This window comes from Protomyces lactucae-debilis (genome assembly GCF_002105105.1).
Source record: "Protomyces lactucae-debilis strain 12-1054 chromosome Unknown BCR37scaffold_2, whole genome shotgun sequence".
Taxonomy (NCBI): domain Eukaryota; kingdom Fungi; phylum Ascomycota; class Taphrinomycetes; order Taphrinales; family Protomycetaceae; genus Protomyces; species Protomyces lactucae-debilis.
Genome location: NW_024467994.1, coordinates 710,213 through 732,693, shown reverse-complemented (window position 1 = coordinate 732,693; position 22,481 = coordinate 710,213). Strand labels below are relative to the sequence as shown.

General features: G+C 50.6%; 13 protein-coding genes across 13 annotated transcripts; 6 read left to right on the top strand and 7 right to left on the bottom strand.

Annotated features, from left to right (window-relative positions):
• Positions 1 to 140: 140 nt before the first annotated feature.
• BCR37DRAFT_343353 (Sodium/hydrogen exchanger family-domain-containing protein) lies at positions 141 to 2,226 on the top strand (the record flags this gene model as incomplete). The annotated part of the gene is made up of 2 exons (XM_040867498.1): positions 141 to 282; positions 326 to 2,226. Coding segments are annotated over 2 exons (2,043 nt in total), but the record flags the coding sequence as incomplete, so codon positions are not given.
• A 303-nt stretch (positions 2,227 to 2,529) lies between these two features.
• BCR37DRAFT_376541 (uncharacterized protein) lies at positions 2,530 to 3,591 on the bottom strand. Its single transcript, XM_040868614.1, has one exon. The coding sequence runs from the start codon at positions 3,538 to 3,540 to the stop codon at positions 2,869 to 2,871; it is 672 nt and encodes a 223-aa protein (XP_040727994.1). The 5' UTR covers positions 3,541 to 3,591; the 3' UTR covers positions 2,530 to 2,868.
• An 83-nt stretch (positions 3,592 to 3,674) lies between these two features.
• On the top strand, positions 3,675 to 4,644 carry BCR37DRAFT_376540 (uncharacterized protein). The gene has a single exon (XM_040868613.1). The coding sequence runs from the start codon at positions 3,760 to 3,762 to the stop codon at positions 4,558 to 4,560; it is 801 nt and encodes a 266-aa protein (XP_040727993.1). The 5' UTR covers positions 3,675 to 3,759; the 3' UTR covers positions 4,561 to 4,644.
• A 150-nt stretch (positions 4,645 to 4,794) lies between these two features.
• On the bottom strand, positions 4,795 to 5,565 carry BCR37DRAFT_343473 (uncharacterized protein; the record flags this gene model as incomplete). The annotated part of the gene is made up of 2 exons (XM_040867506.1): positions 4,795 to 5,222; positions 5,277 to 5,565. 2 exons carry the CDS (start codon positions 5,563 to 5,565, stop codon positions 4,795 to 4,797), a joined length of 717 nt encoding a protein of 238 aa, XP_040727992.1.
• Positions 5,566 to 6,049: 484 nt separating this feature from the next.
• Positions 6,050 to 7,708, bottom strand: BCR37DRAFT_335881 (uncharacterized protein; the record flags this gene model as incomplete). Its single annotated transcript, XM_040867204.1, has 1 exon — positions 6,050 to 7,708. A coding segment is annotated over one exon (1,659 nt), but the record flags the coding sequence as incomplete, so codon positions are not given.
• A 147-nt stretch (positions 7,709 to 7,855) lies between these two features.
• BCR37DRAFT_376538 (TRAPP trafficking subunit Trs65-domain-containing protein) lies at positions 7,856 to 9,738 on the top strand. The gene is made up of 2 exons (XM_040868612.1): positions 7,856 to 8,294; positions 8,334 to 9,738. Exons 1-2 carry the CDS (start codon positions 7,910 to 7,912, stop codon positions 9,530 to 9,532), a joined length of 1,584 nt encoding a protein of 527 aa, XP_040727990.1. The 5' UTR covers positions 7,856 to 7,909; the 3' UTR covers positions 9,533 to 9,738.
• On the bottom strand, positions 9,110 to 10,698 carry BCR37DRAFT_396718 (uncharacterized protein). The gene is made up of 4 exons (XM_040871716.1): positions 10,469 to 10,698; positions 10,144 to 10,431; positions 9,774 to 10,105; positions 9,110 to 9,738 (listed from the first exon to the last, which is right to left on the bottom strand). The coding sequence occupies exons 1-4, from the start codon at positions 10,617 to 10,619 to the stop codon at positions 9,556 to 9,558; spliced, it is 954 nt and encodes a 317-aa protein (XP_040727989.1). The 5' UTR covers positions 10,620 to 10,698; the 3' UTR covers positions 9,110 to 9,555.
• Positions 10,699 to 10,763: 65 nt separating this feature from the next.
• Positions 10,764 to 12,230, top strand: BCR37DRAFT_143974 (uncharacterized protein). Its single transcript, XM_040866087.1, has one exon. It carries the CDS (start codon positions 10,825 to 10,827, stop codon positions 11,767 to 11,769), a length of 945 nt encoding a protein of 314 aa, XP_040727988.1. The 5' UTR covers positions 10,764 to 10,824; the 3' UTR covers positions 11,770 to 12,230.
• BCR37DRAFT_343591 (Alpha/Beta hydrolase protein) lies at positions 11,814 to 13,261 on the top strand (the record flags this gene model as incomplete). The annotated part of the gene is made up of 3 exons (XM_040867516.1): positions 11,814 to 12,178; positions 12,217 to 12,434; positions 12,471 to 13,261. 3 exons carry the CDS (start codon positions 11,814 to 11,816, stop codon positions 13,259 to 13,261), a joined length of 1,374 nt encoding a protein of 457 aa, XP_040727987.1.
• Positions 13,262 to 13,413: 152 nt separating this feature from the next.
• BCR37DRAFT_338180 (amino acid/polyamine transporter I) lies at positions 13,414 to 14,855 on the bottom strand (the record flags this gene model as incomplete). The annotated part of the gene is made up of 3 exons (XM_040867291.1): positions 13,414 to 13,903; positions 13,941 to 14,214; positions 14,252 to 14,855. Coding segments are annotated over 3 exons (1,368 nt in total), but the record flags the coding sequence as incomplete, so codon positions are not given.
• A 1,599-nt stretch (positions 14,856 to 16,454) lies between these two features.
• Positions 16,455 to 18,404, bottom strand: BCR37DRAFT_401859 (pyridine nucleotide-disulfide oxidoreductase-domain-containing protein; the record flags this gene model as incomplete). Its single annotated transcript, XM_040871862.1, has 4 exons — positions 16,455 to 16,484; positions 16,521 to 17,447; positions 17,469 to 18,303; positions 18,337 to 18,404. 4 exons carry the CDS (start codon positions 18,402 to 18,404, stop codon positions 16,455 to 16,457), a joined length of 1,860 nt encoding a protein of 619 aa, XP_040727985.1.
• A 225-nt stretch (positions 18,405 to 18,629) lies between these two features.
• Positions 18,630 to 19,796, bottom strand: BCR37DRAFT_340424 (uncharacterized protein; the record flags this gene model as incomplete). Its single annotated transcript, XM_040867361.1, has 1 exon — positions 18,630 to 19,796. A coding segment is annotated over one exon (1,167 nt), but the record flags the coding sequence as incomplete, so codon positions are not given.
• A 106-nt stretch (positions 19,797 to 19,902) lies between these two features.
• On the top strand, positions 19,903 to 21,394 carry BCR37DRAFT_145248 (DHHC palmitoyltransferase-domain-containing protein). The gene is made up of 2 exons (XM_040866089.1): positions 19,903 to 20,539; positions 20,576 to 21,394. The coding sequence occupies exons 1-2, from the start codon at positions 19,983 to 19,985 to the stop codon at positions 21,051 to 21,053; spliced, it is 1,035 nt and encodes a 344-aa protein (XP_040727983.1). The 5' UTR covers positions 19,903 to 19,982; the 3' UTR covers positions 21,054 to 21,394.
• Positions 21,395 to 22,481: the final 1,087 nt, after the last annotated feature.

Here is a 22,481-nt window from a genome sequence, read left to right as displayed (position 1 = left end):
CGATGTTTGCGACAAAGACAAAGCTACTCTACTCTTCTACTCAACTCTACTCTCTACTCTTCTCTCTACTCTACTCAGTACTCAACTCTGCATCCATCTAGCAGCAGCATACCTACTCACCAGCCTAACCCGCCGCCATCATGGCAAACCAGAGCGTGCTCATGGGCGGCAACCCGACAAAGTACGACCCAACCAATCCAATCGTCATCTTCCTAGTGCAGGCAACCATCGTCATTGTCTTTTGCCGCATCCTCCATCTGCCCCTCTCAAAGATCAGGCAGCGTAAGTCACCCCAGCTGCCCGTCATAGCCTGGCTAATAGACAGCGCGCGTCATTGCAGAGGTCATTGGCGGCATCCTCCTCGGCCCTACAGCATTCGGTCGCATCCCTGGCTTCTCACGCAGCATCTTCCCACCAGCAAGTCTTCCAAACTTCAATCTAGTCGCAAATGTCGGTCTCATTCTCTTCTTGTTCATCGTTGGTCTCGAAGTGGATATGCGCCTCGTGGTCAAGAATGCGCGGGTCGCATTGAGTGTCGGTATCGCGTCGCTAGTCCTACCTTTTGCTACAGGTGCCTTTGTTGCGTGGATCTTACATCGTCAATATGCAGACACGCTCGAGAAGGACGACTTTGGTGTCTTCTTGCTCTTTATCGGTACAGCATTCAGCATCACCGCCTTCCCCGTCCTCGCGCGCATCCTAACGGAACTCAAATTGCTTCGTGTCAATGTCGGTGTGACTGTGTTGGCTGCAGGGGTTGGCAACGATGTGACTGGATGGATGCTGCTTGCACTCACCATCGCACTCGTCAATGCTTCGAGCGGACTCATTGCGCTGTACGTCATCTTGCTCGTCATTGCTTGGGTTCTCATCCTTTTCTTTCTCGTGAAGCCTGCCTATGCATGGCTTCTCAGACGCTCTAGCTCCGACTCTGGTCCAACCGATACCATGATGACGCTCACAATCCTGCTCGTTCTTGCTTCTGCATTCTACACGGAGATCATCGGCGTACACCCCATCTTCGGCGCATTCCTCGTCGGTATGATCATCCCTCACGACAATGGCTACGCTGTCAACATGACAGAAAAGATTGAAGATCTGGTCAGTGTCTTGTTCTTGCCACTCTACTTTGCTTCATCGGGTCTCAAGACTGATATTGGTCTGTTGAATGACGGCAAAGCATGGGGCTACACGATTCTCATCATCATCATGGCCACAGCGTCGAAAGTGGTCGGTTCCATGCTGGCTGCTCGGCTAAACGGCTTCTTGTGGCGCGAGTCGCTTGTTGTTGGTGTCCTCATGTCCTGCAAAGGTCTCGTTGAGCTGATTGTCCTCAATGTCGGTCTCAACTCTGGCATCCTCTCACAAAAGGTCTTCACTATGTTTGTCATCATGGCGCTTGTGACAACATTCTTGACGACTCCTTTGACACTCTGGATCTATCCGACCGCATATCAGCATAGAGTAGCGCGATGGCGCGACGGTGAGACGGACTGGGAGGGCAACGAGCTCTCTACGCCGACAGCTGGAGAAGCGGATTCCAGAAGCACTGGCATTGGCACGGTACTGCTTGTCGTCAATCGCATCGAGGGTGTTGCTCCACTCTTGCAATTCACGCACTTCTTTTCCGCTAAAGTAACACGACTGCACCTCGTCCGCATTCTGGAAATCACTGATCGCCTTTCACAAATCATCAAGGTTTCAGAATCGGATGATCTCATCAATTCAGATTCCCTCATCAGCATCTTCAAGACGACTGCTCGGCTCGTCGGCATGCGTCTTTCCTATGCGTTGCAGATTGTTGCATTAAGTGACTTTTCGCCAGTCTTGGCCAAGGAAGCTATCGAGCATAAGGCAGACCTCGTTGTTGCGCCCTGGATTCAAGATTGTGAAGAATCGTCTGGCAATGATTATATTGTGGCCTTGCTCGAAACGCATACCACCAATATGGCCATCTTGATTGAGGATACCCTTCCGCACGAACCTGAGCATGCCATGCGTGCTCGTACAACCAGTATGGGTAGCTTGCGTAGTATGATGCGCGCATCTGCTCGACCCACGAGTCGTCGAACAGCAACAGCCATTCACGAGAAACCCATTGAAGCTGAACGCACACACGTCTACTTCCCGCTCTTCCAATTCGGCAAGGATGAAGTCTTGGCCATGCACTTGCTTACGTCGCTCGTTCAATCAGATCGCGTCACTGCACACGTCGTCTTTTTCAAGAAACGCACAGAATTGAGCGTGAGTACGGATGCCTCTGATTCGGGTAAGCCTCATCGCGAACCGCTCGCTCTTGAAACGACTGGTCCGCTATTTGATTCTGCCGAAGCACGTTCACACTCACGACCCGTGACGGCAATGCCAACACCTGCAGAACTTGATGCTGATGTTGCTGCATGTCAAGCATCTATGCCTGCCATGGTTGACGAACATGGTCATCTCATCCCGAACGGCAACGTGCATCTTGAAGTGGTGGAGTGTTCTGATGTCTTGGAAACAGCGTTGCGCAAGGTAACGACGGAAGCACGGTCTGGTCCGCTGCTGGTCTTGCTCGCCCATACGACAGGCCCGCACATCCGCACTGCCATCAGAGAACTGGAAAAGGCGTCTGGCATATTGAGCAACGCTTACCAGAGTGGTACAGGACGCGGTGAGATGGCAGAGGTCTTTGCGGCTCACACGGAGCGCGTGGGTCGCTTGTGCATCGTTTCTGCAAAAGATGGCGAGCTTGCACGTCGCGACAAGATGCAGTGAATGCATCACGATTATCATGTTTTGTCACTTTATGTATTGGCCCTGGCGAGTTCTTATATGTCTGCTTCGCCCATGTATAGCATTAATGGGTTCTCTCTTTGACATGCCTGCTTATTCTTCAATCTCGCCGGCTTCTGCCATTTCAACTTCAACGGTTTCTGTACTCTGCACGGGCTTCTCCTTGATGAGGCCATCTTCTTCCTCGTCACTATCTGCCATCCCAGCCTTTCGCTCAGCATCCTCCTTCTCACCACGAATATCAGCCGCCATCCGCTGTAATGCATGGAAAATCTCATCAAAGGCACGTTTCCGCTCTCGCCACACATCTTGCGTTGCATCACGCTCTTTCACCAGCTGCGCAATTTCTTCTTGCAGCATTGCAATGGCAGTCTTTTGAGAAGCACGAGACCGTGGATGCCGCGCTAAAATCTCTTTGGCGAGCGCATCATACGCATTCTTATCCTCCAACTCGCCTTCTGCCTCTTCAAGCTCTATCCGTAATTTCGCAATACTCTGTCTTGTTTCTTCTTGTAAGGCAAGCACTTGTGCTTCTTTCTCCGTGTACCGCTGCACTTCTCGTGCATGTGCTTTGTTCGTCAGCTCGAGGCGCCGTAGACTTGCTTTATATTGAGCAAATTCAAGCTTTAGTGCAGCTTCACTCATCTCGACAGCGTCTGGTGCAGAGGGACGGCATAGTAGGTCACATTTGTCAGCTAGTCGACGCAGTGGCCGTTCCTCGACGACGAAGCGATTTAGGAGGATCTTGTCAGTGACAGCGTCCATGAGTTGAGGAACTTGTGTAGATTGGTTTTAGACTCTGGTAAAGAGTAGTTGTACGGCAGTCGAAGCTCGTCTGGATGTTTCACGTGAAAATTGATCTGCTGCTGCCAAGATTTAAGTGAAACACAACCAAGACCATCCAATACTAGTGCAACTATCCGTGTATCTCTAGCATAGATATCATCTCTGCTTAGCTTAATAAGGACCTGTATTGCTATCAATATGCCTACCATCGCTGTCGACTTCGACGATACGCTCGCTCTCACCAATGACAAAATATGTCATTGGCATAATGAAACCTATGGGACAGATCTTTCAATAGAGGAATACTACCATTTCCAATACTGGCGGGTGCGAGGATGGGGTGATAAGACCATCACGCAAAATAAAGTCAAAGAATTCAACCAATCTAGCGCAGTCCAAGCCATCAAACCTATTCGAGAAGCTGCTGAGGGGCTTCGGGCACTGAAGGAAGCTGGCCACAGATTGGTCGTGGTGACTGCGCGCATGGCTTCACAAGCAGAGTATACCTGTCGCTGGCTCGAACGAACGTATCCTGGTTTGTTTGCAGAAATCATCTTCACTTCGGCATTCGTATCAAGAGATGCGCATGCCGGCTCACACAACGCCGAAGACGAGCAGGATAGGAAGGAAGTCGGCATGTCTTCCAAGGACGAGCACACGAAGGAACCCACCAGTACGCCTCTCACGTTTCGTTCCATTCCCAGACCCAAGAGTGAAGTGTGTAAGCTGATCGATGCGCACCTGCTCATTGATGATTCCATTGAGAATGCCTATGAAGTGTATGCGAATGCAAAGATTCCAGTGGCGCTGTACGGCGACTGGCAATGGAATAAAAGAGAGCCTGATGCCGAGGCAGCCGCATCGCCACTGTCATGGGAGCAGCGTCGCGCACTGGGCTTGAAAGACGATGAAGCACCGCTTGCCAATTTGCCCGACGGCGTGCATCGAGCTCTGACCTGGAAAGACGTCGTAGAGATTTCCCAGAAGGTTGTCAAGTAGCGATCCTTAAAGGCTGAATTGCCGCATTTACCTTCTGAGATACAGATGCTTATAACCAGCCATAGCTGAAGTGCAGTAGGAGCATGAAGCTGATCTTTGAGTTCTAGGGACGACGGGCCGGAGACTACTCGCACGAAAGAATCATCTAGGCCAGCGAGACGACAAGTGAGTTGTCTTTGGAAGATTAACAGGCTATGCTAGAAATGTTGAGAAATGCAATGCTTGAGGACGGCTCTAACGTCGAGACCCCAGCATAATGGACAAGTAAATGTTCCAGCCCACCGACACACTGCTGACCAGTGGTACCTGAAATTGCAATGGCACAAACTTGAAGTTGAGCAGTTGGACGAGTGGCCAAATGACATATTGTGCTTTGAGTGCTGGCCAGTAGTTCTTCCTGAGTCTTGACATCAGAATTTTGAGCCCATGCGCTTGTATCGACTCCATGAATGCAAAGAAGAGAAGCAGCGACACTGGAGCCCAAATAAATTGGTCTGCAAGGAGTCGCTTCAACACTGACATGCTGCTTGACTCGCCTGGAAGACCAGAGAGTGATATAGAGAACCACTGGTCGAGGCTCGAATACCAAGTGTACTGCAATGGAGCCGTTGCAAAACTATATGACACGAAGCGCGCCAGGCGATCCAAATCGAACACTCTTTCTGCGCCTGCCAGCATGGCCTGCTGCGCTTGGACGGGTAATTGGAATTCCTCACTGACTGCATCGAGACTGATATCCTTGCCAAGGCGTTTATTGTTCAGCCGTGCTTGACTCAGCGTCAGGAGCTGCGCGACTGTATCTGAAATGCTGCCAAGCTTGTTCGTTAGCCTTCTCCCTCTTGAGGTTTCACTTACCAGACTATTACACACGACCGTCGTGAGGACTGGATGTGATTTGACATGATCCACATAAATGACCGTGAGCCGCAGCAGAAGCAGCAGCTCGATTGCGAGCAGGATGGCACCATCAAGCGGAATGCAATCGAAAAGGTAGCGCCTGGGCATCAGACACTGGGTGTGGAGCCTCGAAAAGACACAAACAATCGATTCTCCCTCGATCTGAGCAAGTCGAGTACAACCAGGCAGATGGCTGGCCAGGCCGGGTGTCTATGCGACGTGTGATTGTCAATGTCGCCAATGTCGTGTTGTCCTTTTTGTGTTTTGAGTACACGCGCGACCAGATGGGCAACTTCTGCATTTGTTCAGCTACAGCCTACTCTGCAATCTCACCTTCCTCAGAAGCATCGTCCTTGGTCGCATCCACCTGCATTTTGACAGATTCCTCACCATAGTCAAGCATGGCTTCGTCCATTGGCGATGGGCGCTCAGCCATTTGCAGCCTGATGCGCTTCGGTGACGGGGAGCGTCCTTCCCGAGGAGATGCATCACGCACATTCGATACGCCAGCATCTATACTAGCACCACGAGACAGTCGCCGACGACTAGAGGTATCACGTGGATCGCGGTATCGGTCTCGCCGTGCACGACGCTCGAGCTCATCCTCCTCCTTCTCCCTTAGCCGGCGAATGTACTTGTCAAATGCCTGAATACGCTGATCTTCCCCAAGTCCTTCAAATTCTGCCAGCATAGAGAGTCTCGTGCGCGTATCAACATAGGAATCTGATACTTGAATAGGCGGCTCCAGTTTCTTCATCGCACCACGAAGGTCGTCCATCTTTCGTCGCAAACGGCGTTCCTCGTGCCGCTGATCATCTTCTAGTCGACGTTGCGCTTTAGCCTTGAGACTCCCGTGGATTTGCTTGACGGTAACATGATCGTATTCAGCAGTGCGCGGATCTTCCTTGAGGATTGCGGCAAAGTCGTCTAGTAGCGTAGATACATCAAATGTAAAATGACGCTCCTCAAGATACTTGGTCACTGTCCGCTTCTTCTCGCGCAAAGCGTCGCGCAACTCTTCAACAACATCACGGAAGAGATCCAGGGGAGAGGATCCAGCTTGCCCAAGCATTGCTAGAAATGCATCCTCCTCCTTGATGTGCAGGTAAATGTCTTGCCAGCGCATTTCCGCGTAGATATCACCTTGATCGCGCAAGGAATGAAGTAACGTGGTAAAGGCCTCTCGATTCTTACGTTCCTGTTGTCGCTCTTCCACTTTAGCTTGCTTCGTAGCGATCGCTTGTTGCCTTTCCTTGCTGTCGACAAAGTCCTCGTATGCTTGTAGTACGTCAAGCTTGCTGAGGCTTTTGTATCGAAAGCTCACATTTGCTTCATCGATCTTTGCTTTTGCTTCGTGCCACGTCATATTCAGCGTGATGTCGATGTCATCAAGCTCTCGCGAGAGCGCACGAATGCCATCGGTAACCTCTTGCACTTTGCGCGACTTTTCCGCCTCTGCCAATTGCATGACGTACATCTCGAAGAGTGCTTCGCGCTCGTCTTCGTCGAGTGCCGCCTTGAAAGCTCTTTCGCCCTCAAGGTAGGGACGTATGTTTGTCCACATTGACCATGGTTTAATCTCATCATGCCTCGTGCACATTTGAGTCCAGTCTTTCTTGAGCTTCTCAAGACGATCCTGTTGCTTTCCAAGTGTTGCTTTGCGTGTTTCCACGAGATACTGTTCAAAAGCTGCCTTGCGTGCAACGGTTGTCGGGAGCGCGCGCCAGACAGGGTCTTTGATGGCTGCTCGCATCGCCTGCTGCCAAGTCCAATCTGGAGCCACACCGCTGCGTTTAAGAAGCTTGAAGAAGGCTTCCTCGGCTGCTTCGCTGGTCTTGAAGACTGGTACTGCCTCGTCCGACAAGGCATACATAGCAGCTGTAATGGCACGCCCTTCACGATCCACCATCATTATTTTGTCTGTCCGTTCAATCTCATTCTGGACTTCTTCTGCGAGCTCTGCATCGTCCATTCTTGACTCTTGCGCAGCAGCCGTATCTCGTGCAGAATGGCCACTGCGCAACAGGACAGCAGGCTTGTCCCATGTTGTAACTTGAGTCGTGGCATTGTAGTAGTATTTCTTTCCTTCGGGAGTCTCATACTCTTGCCAATCTGCAGCATCGTCTTGTGCTGGCACAGGCGGTCTTGTACCTGGGGTCGCAGATGTATCGTTTGGTTTGTCCCATGTCGTCACCTGCGTCTCTGTGTTGAAATAGTAGACCCGACCATCTTCAGTCTTGAACTCCTGCCACGGTGTTCTCTGCCTGTCCTTGCTCCTGCTCCTTGCCCGCGACATGTTCCCCCAGTGTCTATAGCGCTTGTACTCAGCCTCGTAGTTGTTCTTGTACATGTCGCAGACTTCGGCTCCATCCTCAAATTCACAAGAATCGCACGACACAACAGACACAACCTACACATGCTTGCCATGGAAGAGTGAGCTCGCTTGCAGGTGATGGAGACTCTGGGAAAGGCATTTGATGCTGCTGTTGCTGAAATCCTGATTGCTTCCGCACAAAAGGACGTACCGCTTGCACAATTTGCTGATTCTCTCAAAAAGACGCGCAATGCTATCTTTTTTGACGAAGAAGTGCCTCTCATTGTGCTACTACGCTTCTCTACAGCTCATACAGAAGACCAAATCAAGTCTCTATCTGCTGGAGTCACAATCAATGTCGATGCTACGGTATCTGAAGTAGCAGAGTCAGCTGATGCTTCTGCCGGTCGCAAAGCACCTGGACAGCTTGTCTTCTCTGAGCGTCTAACACCAGGATGTCTTCTAGGAGTGATAAAAGATACAGAAACAGTCATGCTTGCTTGGTCATCCAAAATCTTCATTCGTATGGACTTGTGAGCATTTGGAGTTCTGCTAACGCCAGCTTTCGTCAAGGCTCGCACTGGAGCTAGTCGTACTACATTCAATGTCACACTCAACTACGAGCCTAGCATCGAAGCTTGTCAAATACAAAATGCGTATATGATTGACGAGTCAGAAGCGAGCGACCTGAACATCTTGCAGAGCCTGTGCAATGATGCTGATTTGGGCCCACATGGGCCGCGACTCTCAGCAAGCCGCCTACTTACCCTGAGTTCTGCGCGTACAGAATCTGCACAGGTCCGACTAAGAAAGCATGCACGTCGAACATTCCCCTGCAAGTCTGCCATTAGCTTGCGAATACAGAGCACGTTCCTGCCTCACGCAAACCGAGCACTCGTCTCACTCGAAATTGAGGCCTCAGTTGAAACAGACAAGGACAAATGGGTCGAAGTGGTTGAGATGACTGCACTCACTTCTGATGGGAGCAAAGTTTCTGCCCTTGGCGCACCACTTATGCCACTCAGACTTCGAGCGCGCGAGCAACTATCATTAGTGTACGAGCTTTCACCCTCTCAGCTCAGCACAGGCCCTACAATTCCTGCTGAATTCCTTATGCTCCTTCAGCCAAACGTCTCGACCGATGCCTTAGGGAACAGCCCTGAAATTCGCTCGAAATGGGCAACCATCATCCGCATCCGACCCGATGAGCCGCCACAGCATGGCAAACGACCAACGAGCCAGGTTGTTAGCCCAAAGGGTCAACCGCCAGGCGACAGGCTTTCCAGGCGTATCTCGACGCAGTCTACAAATAGTAGCCGTGCAGCTGGACATCCATTTGAAGGCATTCAGCTGAAGATTACAACACCGACAGGCTGTCTACTTGGAGAGACAATTACAGTATCTCTAGCTGTGAGCAATCAAACGAATCAACACAAGGCACTCCTTGTACAAGTGCCACAATCTACGCAAGGATCCAAGCAGCTGCCAATGCTACCAACATCAAATGATCAAAGACTATCGCTGCAAGGTCGCCAAAGTCTAAGGACTGCAGTGGGCGGTGATGTGGATTTGATTTGTCTGACAAATGAGGTGCGTGTAGGACCTCTAGCACCAAAAGCCATGCGTCTTGTCCAATTGCAATTCATTGCTATGAATATTGGCATGATGAGACTTAGGGACATTCGAGTAATAGACTTGCAAACAGCCCAAGCAGTCGATGTGCAGATTGATGGGCAACTCCTGGTAAGATCCGGCGCTTGACTGCCTGTCACGAGACTCCCACATCAGCCAAGAGCAGCGAGCCGCTTCTCTTCTGCAGCAATGTCTGTCATTTGCGAAGCGTAGAACTCAACCTCCTCCTTTGTTGCGTCTGGCAGCGGCGCCCGGGAATGACCGCCATGCCGGCCGAGAATATCAAGTGTTGCACGTACACCCGGCAGGAAGGCCTTCATCATGTGGTACTCATACTACTGTCAGCACGGATGACATCGCAAGAGCATACATTTGTAACGAGAATCTGTAAGCGTTGGGCTTCTTCCTTGTCTTTGCCAGTCTGCAGCAGATGCCACAGTCGCACAACTGTGTAAGGAAAGAGATTGGCCATACCTGTGATAGAACCCGCGACACCTGCTGTACAGGCAGCAGACAAGAACTCGGTGGAGCCCGGGAACACCTGAAAGGGCCTCTGCAGGTTGCCGCCACTTGGAGAAAGATATTGCATCTTTGCAATTGAGTTGCATGTCAACTTGCATCCTACAATTCCTGGAACCTGTGCCAGCTGTGCAAGCACGACAGCAGAAATGTTGAGGCCGTTCGTGACAGCAGGAAAATTGTCTGATGTTAGCGAGCATCTCTGGAGTGATTTTTATTACAGATCAAGATTGGAATGGGAGACATGTCGGCAAGCCTAGTGTAGTAGTCGACGATGACGTTGTCAGATATTTGGCCGATGAAGTAGGATGGGCAAAGTGAAATGCCGCAAATAGCCCCTGATTCTGCTGCATCTCTTGCCAGATTGATTGCCTCTCTTGTACAGCCTGCACCAATGCCAGCAACAATCACGACTTCTTGATGATGCGCATCATCTAGCCCTTGCCGTGCAGCAGCAATGATTTGTCTGCGCTCATCTCTTGTCAAAGAAACGGCTTCACCAGTCGAACCTTTTGTGAGCTCGGTTGTAATGCAGAAGAGTTGTACCCTGGAGGACAAGCCCGACGACACCAGCTTTGGCGAGATGAATGCTATGCTCTACACAAGTTTGAATATCCACAGATTCGTCTTCGTGGAAAAATGTTGGCGTTGCGCCGTATATTCCGCCAGGAAGCGTGAACAATTCAGAAGTACTCATTGGTCAAATGTCGAAGTGGTAGTCTTTCAAGGCCTTCAGCTTTGCGTGTAGTGGTCCGAGTTCATGCTGTATGCGTTTGGTTTAGCGACGTCTGGTGCGACCCATCTCGCCGCGGCAGAGTGCCTTACGTCAGCGACTTGTCCACTCACAGAACCTCGCCACGGCCCACAGCCTACACAAGTCACATCTGCTATTGCGGTTTCTCATGATGAAGTTACAGGTCACAGCCTTGCAAAGCTATAAAAGGTCTTTGTACAGATGTTTCGTGGATCAATATGCTTTCAACAGCTACCGCATGGTTTCAACCATGCCAGCAAAGCCAATTCAGTTGCAGCTCACTGATGCGAGCAAGATAGAAGAAGCTCTCGAAGTAGATCGCCTTAATGCACCCTCTACCTTTCCTCCGCCCTTGACTTTGCCGGAGAAGTCAGAGAGTGCCAATCAGCTCAAATACCTGCTCAAGCTTGGTAAGGCTTACTTGCAATTCTACAAGTCTGGCACCAAACAGATTCTCGCGAACCGGAAGGTGTCCAAGTCTATTAAGCAACGTTTTGCTGGTGACGCTTTGCTCAATCCTGTGGCAGGGCCATCAACGCAACACCTTGGAGAGGCTTCCCCAGCAACCTTACATGGAGAACAGCTTTCCCGGGCACAATATCAACTGGTGCTCAGATCAGCCATCGACTCCAAGAAGCTCCCGGTCTTTGGGCTCTTATTCCTTGTATTTGGAGAGTGGTTGCCCCTTTTGGTCTTCTTTCTGAGTCCGCTGCTACCGGGAACCGTCTTGCTGCCAAAACAAATATTAAGCAGACGGCAAAAAAGAGCGCGAATCGCCAGGAAGGTGGCATTGCCAACTGGCGGTATGCCCGAAAGGCAATTCCTGCTACAAAGCTGCAGACAGTATGGCCTGGTCGGGCCTTTTGCTAGCATCACGCCTACCAGTATCCTGAATGGTCGCTACGTCCGTCATCAAATGTATCTTGCTCAAGACTCGAAACTCTTGGCAAAACAGGCGCAGCCCGTCAAACTGCTTGATGATCTAGAACTCGACCAAGCGCTGGAGGAGCGCGGCTTATGGCATCCTGAGCAAACACGGCATCACAAAGAAACTTCATTGCAAAAGTGGCTTCAGGCTCAAACACGTCACTAGTTTCATCCTTGATATATGCTTCGATGAGCTGCATTTTGTTCATTATGTTGCAAGCTCTATCATTGTTGTTGTCTAGCGCGTGGGCGTTCTCCAGAGAGCAGTTTACGGTCAATGGTACGGCCATTCCTGATGTTGATTTTGACGTTGGCCCTTCCTTTGCTGGTCTATTGCCGGTCTCTCAGATCTCTGGCGAATCGCGACAACTCTTCTTCTGGTACTTTCCCAGCAAAGAGAATCACGCATTGACCATCTTTCTCAATGGTGGTCCAGGCTGCAGCTCCCTCGAAGGCGTGTTGCAGGAGAATGGACCCATTATGTATCGGAAGGGTATGCTCAAACCAGAGAGAAACCCTAACTCCTGGACGCAATACACATCGATGCTGTACATCGAGCAGCCCGTTGGCACTGGGTATGTCATGAAGCGAGAGTCATTTCGGCTAACTCTAGGTTCTCTCAAGGGGTAGCCAACGCGGATAATGAGGAAACCTTGGCTGCTCAGTTTTATGGCTTTCTGCAACAATTCAGAGACGTCTTTCCCGAAGTGAAGCCCCAACCTCTGTTTCTCACTGGGGAATCTTATGCAGGCAAGTACATTCCGTACATTGGCAAAAAGATGCTAGACGATGGCAACAAGGTACGACTCACCGGAGTCATGCTGATTGATCGTAATTTCGCTTAGATCAAAGCGCCGCTGACAGTAGCCGTGTTGACCTCGATGACTTTACAAGAGGAAGTGCCTTCGGCCGCTTTCATGCAACGCAACAAGGCGGTCCTTGGACTCGACGACTCAACAATGCGAGAAATACAACAAATTTCTGACGACTGTGGCTACACTTTTTTGATTCAATCGCAACTCCCCGGGCCTACATCTATCGGGTCGTCTGATTTAACTGATCAGCGGTTCAATACAACACAAGCTTGCTCAGGACTTTGGCAACGGCTGGTGGATGAATGCACTCGGAAAAACCCCAACTTTGACATCTACAAAGTGACAGATTCCTCCCTTCCGTACGACCCAATGGGTTTCCCAGCTTCCCAAGAGTACTTGCCGCCAGGTGGGCAACTCTACTTCAATCGTACGGACGTTCAAATGGCAATCAATGCGCCGCCCACCAGTTGGACGACCTGTGCACGTTCGCCAGTCTTTCCAAATGGCGACACTTCTCCGAATGTCGTCAAGCAGGTGCTGCCAAACCTTATCGAACAAATTGGTCGCGTCATTGTTGTGCATGGGATGCTCGATCTAGTCCTGATTGAAGAAGGAACCCGACTGGCACTGCAATCGATGACCTTCAACAACGCTCGGGGCTTCAATCAAGGAATCATGAAGCCATTTTCTGTGGAGGGAAAAGGCCAGACGGGACACTACGTTCAGGAAAGAGGTCTGAGCTATGTACAGCTCAAGCTGGCCGGACACCAGGTTCCGGAGGACGATGGCTCTTCGGGCATCAAATTGCTGCAAGTTCTCTTGGGCGAAGCCTCGCTCGGTTAGCTACTTGGACTCATGCAGCACGACGGTCGTTTTCCGCATGAAAGTGTGGCGTGCTTGACCAATTGTCCAGCATAGGCTTGCGAGCATCGCAACGATTGCAGTAGCGACAATCTGATGTTAGAAGCTTTGGAGAAGAGGAATTGACTGACCATGTAATTCATGTTGCCGGCCGAGACTGGATAGCGTGCTGGGACATGAAAGAACAGAATGGCAAACGCAAGGTATAGAATAGAAACCACGTTGCATAGGAATCCGATGTTCTGGCCCATGGCGAACGGCCCCGGAGCGTGGCCATCGCGACGAGACCACAGCTTGACCCCAATAGGCACTGCATAAGACACATACGACCCGACCGTACCCAAAGCAATGATGGTCAAAAATGCTGTAGAACTTCCAAAATAGATGAGCATGACGATCCCTTGAAGAATGGAAGAACAGAAGATTGCCCTAATGGGTACATTGAGTGTCGGGTGTACATGACTGAGCCATCTGCTGAAGGGCAAGCCGCCGTCGCGGGCGAAGGCCATAAGACTACGGCTTGTCTCTGCAATAAAGGAGATTTCCGCAATCACTTGGGTCATGAGCAAAATGACGCCTAGAACGCAGCTGACTGCTAGGGAGTGTGTAGCTTGAAAGTAAATGCTATCGTCAGCGTGGCCTCCATCATTGCATAACAAACGGAAAGATTGGATTGTCTGCATCGAGAACATCATCGAGATCTGTGATACAAAAGAGAATGCTGAGCAGATAGAAGAATCCAGTGACGCATCCCAAGTACACTGACCATACCATGGCTTTTGGCGCATCCACCTGGGGATTAGGCATTTCTTCAGTGTGGTGACCGGGTTCATCGTAGGCAACAAGAACGTAGCTTGCGTTGGTGATGCCCAGGCACACCACTACACCAGAGAAACGCGACGAAAGACCTGTGTTGTTTGCATATTCCGTGAAAACTAGTGTCAGCCTTGCTGTTTTCAGAAGAGCACATACCAAAACGAGCCGATTGAAACTCGTCTGCCATGGAAAGCAGCACAATGACTGTTACAATTAGGCCACCAACACCAAAGACGAGCGCGAAAAGGCCAGTGCCGTTGAGAAGCCGTCTGCCGAAAATGTTGAAGCATGCACAAATGAGAATGATGCCGAGCCCTTCGACGACCAGCATCCATGACTTTTCTTCAAAGTCTTCCATGGCCAGCCCAATCATGCCAAAAGTAGATTCGCCGACATTTGCAGCTGCTGCTGTCCCGAGTCCAACAAGACCAGCTAATTGTGCCCAAGCAGTCGCATACGACAGTCCACGGGCATATCTCGGGCTGGCCATATTGGCAACCCAGAAATATTGTCCGCCCGATGTTGGATGATAGCTGCAGATCTCTGCTAGGGACCAGACGACAGGAATTGTGCATATGGATACTCCGATCCAAGACCAAACAAGCCCTGCCGGTCCACCAGCGTTCAGACCAGAAGTCAAAGAACTGCCAATCTCACCCCAACAAGAAAGAACGCTGAATGCCAGCCCAAGGATCGCCCACCGCGACATGGAGCGCTTGTAAACAGGCTCATAACCAAGTTGTGCTAGACGCCTGTCATCTCCGCTGACCAGGAACGCATCGCTCTGTACTGTGATGCTGGTCTTTTGCTCCATGTTGATTGCAGTCGGCAATGAACTGGGGCATGACTGGCAAGATATCGACCCATAGCTTTGAGGCTTGAGCGTCTCATTAGGCACGTGGACTACCTTGATCTGCTGTATTAAGAGAGCGTCCGACGCGTCTGAGTCAACGCATTGAGGAGTCCGTGCGCGCTCAAACGGTAATTTCATCTGTCAATTTGAAATCAGTCTGGGAATGGTGCTTTGATAGTAGCTATAGCTGCGAAGTCTCACTACTGCGATGCTGAGTGACTTGAATGAGCAGAAGAGGGAATATCCAACGGACGCCAATCTTGTTCTTATGTGCTTATGGCAGCTGTGTGTCATCGTCCGGAAAGCATTATGTGCATACACCATTGGTTTCAGAGCATATGCATTTGCCACTCTGTAGAATATCAGAGAAAGCCTTCACGGGCTCTAACAGTATCACGACGCGCGATCTAGATCTGTTCGGGACTCATGACGATGAGAGCCGCCCTATGGTCGCTCGAGCTCATGGTCAACATGATTGTAATGAAGCGTCGTTAAGATCCTCCTCAGCTTTGCTCAGCTCAGGTCTATTTCTGTGACAGAGAAGCTATGACCAGTGCCGTGATAGCGCTCATGAGATGTTGACGTCCATTGATTGACCTTCATTCAATTGGTTGAAGTCGATTGAAGTCGACGTCCAGAGGCGAAAAAGAAGTTCAGATGCCATGCCTGTTGCTCGATTTTGTATCTTGGGTAGTGCAAGAAGTGCCCCCAGCAATTGACAGCAGTTCGATATCAAGTCAATCTTTGCACTGGGTGGATGTATATAATCTACTGGAAGTGCATTTTGGTGGCTTTCCATTGTCAAGGTGTTCCAAATAAGGGCCATCATTCTGACACACCAGCTCGAGCGCAACCCCTGTCGAGACTTTATAAGATGGCATAGCCAGCACCCGAAACTAGGATAATGGTCAACAAGCCTCTTTGTCTGTACAGTAATGACGACGAAAGACAAAAGGAAAGTGCAAGACGACTTGCCAGGAGCGATGCGCAGACGCCTCGTCCACACTTTCTTGGGTTGAGGCATCACCTGGGCTCGTTGGAATACAATCAACAGCAAGCGAGATCTGACAGAGTTATGCCAGTCACCTACAACCCCCAATCTGTGCTCCAGCCAACATTGTCGCACGGACCTCAGACTAATGGCTTGACGCAAATCTTGGCACAGCGGCGACCAGACATTCGCCTGCTACAAGCTCGGCTGCCAAGCGGTAGAATGTTTCAAATATTTCAAAGCAGTGCAGAGGGTGCGTCTTACATTTCAAGCTCTCTTTTCAACTGCATAACGCCGCGACCACAGCTACAGCAACCAGGCAGCGCACGACTGCGTTTCAATGAACGCATCTATCGATGTCTTGGACGCGCTTCATTCACGCTCTTCATGACGCAAGTGGATAGATACGGCCGTGAGCAAGTGGTTGAAATCAAAGTATGTGCAGGCGTGGTTGAAGGGCTCAAACCAGACTTGTTTATCGGTGAAAGAAACGCAGTCTAGGGTAGATGACTTTGCTAAAATCGAGAGAGATCTCGTCCCCAAATCTATCGTTAGTCTTGTCTCCCAATGCATAAACTTACTGCTCTTTTTGCCCAGTCGATCGCAAGTAAGACACGAGTCCGAAGGCTGACTTGCTCTGACCAGTAAACTGAACGCCACATATACATGGCGATGAGACCACCCGTAAAGGAGTAACCACCTGGCAAGTCTCCAACAGCGGAATTGCCAAGATAAGCGAGAGAACCTAAGTGATGATATTGAAAGGCCTTGTAGACGGCCGCGTCGATGTCGCCATCCTTGATCTCATTCATTTCGTAAATGGGAGCAGTGCGGGCGAGAATGTTGAACTTCTTGGCCAGGTATGTGCCTTGCTGGTGCGCACGTTGAGCAGTCGCTGGCAGTGAAGTGAGTTTCTTGTCAATCGAAACGAGAAACTCCTTGAGCTCATCTAGATCGAGCTTGCCATTCTTATCAACGTCAAAGTTTTCCAATGCCTTGTCCAATTTCGCAAGATGATCACTTGCTTGTGGAAAGCTTCGTTTGATTTCAGTAGCCACTTGCTCAAGGTCTTTGAGCGAAATCTCGCAGTTGCCCTTCGTATCGACCTGCTCGCGAACATCGCCCTTGATGAAGTCCATGACGTGGTCCGCAACATTATTTTGCACTGTAGAACAGTCTCCGATGGCATATACATCGCCGAGCGGTAGCCCAATGACTCGCAAGTGGGAGTCTGTCTCGATGGCATGCTTGTTCTGTTGCGCTTCGATATTCTCACATATTTGTTGAGTGATGGGTGCGAGCGAAACACCCGTGGACCAGAGACACAACCCAAATGGAATTTCTTTGGTGACTTCCTTCCCATCCATCTTTTGACTGAAGATGACCTTGTCTTTGAGCACTTTCTGTACGCGAGCATTAATCTGTACATCCACATCATCATGTGCAAATTTGCGCTCCGCATACTCCGAGATGGTAGCGTCATAAGTGTTGAGAATGTGGCTGCGCGACTGAATAACGTGAACACTCACTTCGTTGCGCAGCACTCTGGGGAAGAATTTGGACAAGTCTTCGTTGATCATGTCGAATAACTCTGCCGCGAATTCAACTCCTGTTGGACCACCGCCACATACAACAAAGGACAAGAGTCTTTTGCGCTCCTCTTCTGTCGTGACTGGCAATACGGCTTGCTCAAAGTTGTCCATAACGCGGCGACGAATCTTTTGGCAGTCTTGTACTGTTTTGAGATAGTGACAGTGTTCAAGGCCGTCGACACCATGGGTATTCTGTGCAGCCCCGACCGAAATGACAAGCTTATCGTAGGGTACATAGAAGCTGCGCTCTGTGCCGTCTGGTGCCCGGTCCGAGACTTCGATCAGCTTGTTGCCAAAATCAATTGCTTGTGCCGATGCTTCCAAATAATGTGCTCGCACTCTGTTGACAATTTTGCGGATTGGCTCGACGATACTGCGCAGCTCAACAGTTCCGACCGTAGCGGAAGGCAATAAGGGCGTAAATAAAAAGTAGTTGGACGGGCTAATGACAATGACGTTGTAGTTGTCTGGATTGAGTCTTTGAATTAGAGACACAGCGCCCCATCCGCTCCCAAGTACAACGAGTCTGAGTTTATCCTTGTTACGTTGTGCAGACTCATCGTCGTTCTCATCAATAAACTGGCTGGCAATTGGAAGATTCTTGGGTCCGCCGCGCTCCGGTTCCAGTGCCAATGCAGCGACTCTGACTCCACGCGCTTCTGAGTCGTGGTAGGTCATGGCATCAAATGCAAAGAAGCCTGCCACACCGAGGCCAAGGCCGATGACAGTGATGCCGCAGCCCTTGATGGCCCAATTGGCATATTTGCGCAACCTAGGAACAGGTTCCTGCCCTCTCGACGCGTACCCGCGCCGTAACATTGGACCTGCAGTGTGCAGCGGCCTTGCCCGAAGCACTGCCTGACGTAGGCTCATGTGGTGTTGTCGCAAGATTGAGCCACTTGTGAAGTCGCCTTTTGTCGCGGGAAGCAAAATTGCCGAATTATGTCATTGCGATTACAACACTAGGGACTATGCATCCTCATCTTCCTTGTCAGACATGAGGCCGAGCTCAAATTCTTCTTCCTGTGCAATGGGAACATGCCCAAGGTTGCTACCGTGACTCTGAATGTCCTTGGGTTGAGCACCGGCCGTCAGTGCTACATGAATGAGGAAGTTGGCAAAGAAGACGACAAGGAACGCCAGCGAGTAGATTAGCAAGCTGTACGAGACTGCGTCAATCTTTGCATCGTTAATCATGACCAATTGCTCTTCGTTGGAGAACATGAACAGCAGACCGCTTGCGACCAACAGGTAGCACGGAATGTACTGGAAAGCACGTACTTGGGGCTTGTCGCCTTCCTGCTGGTAAGGCTGGTCACGTAGCAAGACGGCCACTTCGACAATCCGCGTCACTCCAGCCGCCATGAGAGTGTGACCGAAGATGGCGTGCATATCTGTGGAAAGCATGATGCGCTGCTTGTGTCGACTCATCGCCCAGCCAGTCAGCAATATGACTGCTGCTGGCACGACATTACGGCGGTTGCCCATACTGAGGAAGATTCCAGCGATACCGGCACAGAACCAGATAATGCCCATAGATGTGTGTTGCAAGTCTGAATGACTCCATGACTGACCCCAGCGATGTTCCGTCAGTGCATTCACTAGTCCCCATGCCATAATGACGCTACTATCGAGCAGCTCTTGGCTTACATTTTTGCGCTGCAACCAAAGTCGTGCAGGTACGGTCAGCATGATGCAAAAGCAGATGCCGTACGCGACAAAAGCTGAGCCCATAATGCCGTGAGCAAGACATTGTCCAAGATGGTCGCCTGTAGCATTTCTACAGAATCCGAGCGCTGTGATGCCACCAAAGCCCATTTGTATCCACCCAAGTAGAGGCATGAATTTCCCCAGTACGCCATGAATGGGGACAATCCAGGCGCGCAACCGTTTGTTCAATCCGCGCTCGAGATGGAGACGTAGGTAGAAGCCAAGAGCAATCTGGATGAGCATATAGAGAATGAGCCACGGTGCGAACTTGGCATGAATGTTGGCACGAAACTGGCGACCCGTGCGCGGCGTATGCGCAAGGACGATACCAAATGCAGCCAGACCAGTAGACAGTATCTGTACAGGCACATGCCAACGCGACTTGGCGACACCCAGAGCAACGCCCAAAGGAAAGAAGATGCCGAAGGAGAGCAGCATGAGAATGATGTGCATCCAAAGCTTGGCGTCTATCGGCTTGTCGGAGATAACGGCATCTGGAGAGATCTGGTGAGTATGGTGCTCATGAGCAGCAACAGCAGAAATTAGAAGGAGCGCCGCAGCCAGGCGCCCTATAGACCGTCTCATCTGCCTGCAGAGTGTCGGTGTTGGACTGCGTTGTATTTTTGGGTTCCATTTGCTGCAGGTCGCGTAAATTTGTCGCAGCCTACGAGGCTACGCCTAGATTGCACTCAAATACCCGGACAAACATGCTTGAGCTTGTGCGCTAATTGTCGCATCGTAATGGTCAGCTTGCCTCTGCTCCTGACGTTCATTTGCGTATTCAGTCTGGTGACCTTTCTTGTGCTCTTTGGCCATGTACCGGCTCTCAAACAGACGCCCATTGGGCAAGCAAAAACGTTGCTGACCATCAAGCTGCCGTCTCTTTTGGACAAGCTTGACGCTCGTCTGATACAAGGGCGTCTCAGACCAGTCTTGCAGCGTTCTTATCAAAGAGTTGCACATGAACGACACCCCATTGTGCTCTGGTTTTACTTGATATTGTACTGCGGCTGTGTGTGCATATATTTGCTTAGAGCAGCGCCTTTACTCTCCACGAAGCATCGCATGTGCTTGCCAATACTCATCGCTGCTCCTTTATGGAGCCTATTCAAAGCTGCTTCAACCGATCCAGGCATCATTACTGCGGAAAACCACGCATATTACATGCAGCGGTACAAGTATGACCAAGTGCTCTACCGAACAGGCCAAGATTGCCGAACATGCAGACGATCTAAAGTAGCCCGAAGCAAGCATTGTCCTCTATGCAACAAGTGTGTCGCCAAGCACGATCATCACTGGTAAGGCCCTTGAGAACTTACATTGCTGACAGTCAGTGTCTGGATCAATGGATGCGTCGGGGAGCAAAACATGCGCTTCTTTCTTGTGTTCCTCATCTCCAACATCATCACTTTTTCCTATGCCTTCATTGTTCTTGTCCAGATTCTGCTTGCAAAGCGTGAGGTGGCAAAGGCTTCACTCTCTGTGCTCGCCACACTTCGATTGGACCCGGCATTGGGCTCCTTGGCTCTATTTTCCGGCATTTGCAATCTGCTCGTCTTTGTTTTCCTCTTCTATCATCTTTACCTTGTGTGGTCTGGGGTGACAACGAACGAGACGCTCAAGTTTGAAGATGTGCGCAACGCCCTACACGATGGCGAGATTGCACTGGTTGTGCGAGAGCGACAGGCAATGCTCGTTAAGAGGGAGGTTGTGAGGAAGAATGAAGAAATCACATTGAGGCAGCTCAACAACGTGTATGATGCAGGATGGCTTGCCAATCTTTCGTCCGTCTTGCAGCCCAATGCAGGTTGATGCTCGCTATATGGACTTGTGTCTGGAGTCGTATGCTGACTCTGCCAAGTACTAGTGCGAAGTGCCCGAAGCAAACAAGCGCTTCAAGCCATGGCTGTCTTTGTCAAATTGACATGCTCGACACTGATTCGACGGCTGCAGACCTTCTTGGGGAGGCAGTGACATCTCGGCTCGCTCGTTGCTCGATGCTCAGCAGCTCAAGAGTCAAGAGACTCAAGACTCTCATCGCAACATGCGGGAGGCAGAGGCGCGAGTCAGACTGCATGCACAGGAGCCTGCAGCTTGAGCTTACCGCCGTTACCGGCCTTCAGGTTGTGAGCTGCCATTTGTGGGAACGAGCGGTACAACAGGGGGCGTGTGCCTCACACATGCCAGTCTGAAGTCGCCTGTACTGTCACTGACTCACAGTCTGTCAGACTGTCAGACTGGCACTGAGGCAGCGAGGTTTCACATGCTTCCCATGCACGCCGTCCCTCGGAAAGCCCGACAGACCTAAAGAAGGTACAGGCTACAGCAGCACACCGTACTCAATTCTCAGAGCCCAGGCTACAACTCACACCTTACAACTTACAAAGGACTTGAAATTTACTTCGGGCCGCTTACTCTAGTTCTGGCCATAAGACCATGAGACTTGAGAAACTAGAAGCTGAATGCGACTTGAGTTAAGACTTGATCGAAAATTTATTTCCGTGGGCGGGCAGCGGGCTGCGGGCAAAAGCAGCGAAGAAGGGCCGAAGCCAAAGCCGGAAGCACGACCGTTCCAGGCGTTCCAGGCTTCCACGTCCGGGTAAAAGAATCCAAAGGCCGTGGGCCCGCGGCCGCGGGTCGCGAGTCGCGACGCGATCTTGAGATTTGGTATAATGTCGATATAACTATATCGTCCATTTCATGAGCTTGAAAGCTAATACTCGTATCGTCGAACGTCGAGGCCTGTGCACGACTCCGCGGCACGCAGCGTCGTCGATTGGTCGATGTGATTGAAACGCAGGCACTCAGGATTCAGGAAGCTCTTTTCGCGACTGTACGTTACAACTTACAAGTGGTATCCTCTATCTGCATTCAAGTCTAATGATCTGAGTACGCCCTAACGACCTTTCCATGCTGAGCCTTGCTACTGTTCTCAGCGTTTTAAGTCTAATTCTGACCATTAACGTTCTGAGTAGCCTCAAAGTAGCTACTAGCTACAGCCTACAAGCTACAGGTGGTCAATGCACATTGCACATAGTCGCCAATCTACCAATGTTATACTATGGCTGTAAATTATGCGCTAGCCTATAGTTCATTACGATTCCGCCGTGACCGGTTAAATTCGACGAAAGTAGAAACTGTCACAGCGATGTGATTGGACACCTCGCCAATCGAGACTTTGATTGATGAATCCATTTCCCACCGTCGAAGTTCGCACCGAGTCTGCGCTGCCGTTCCGTT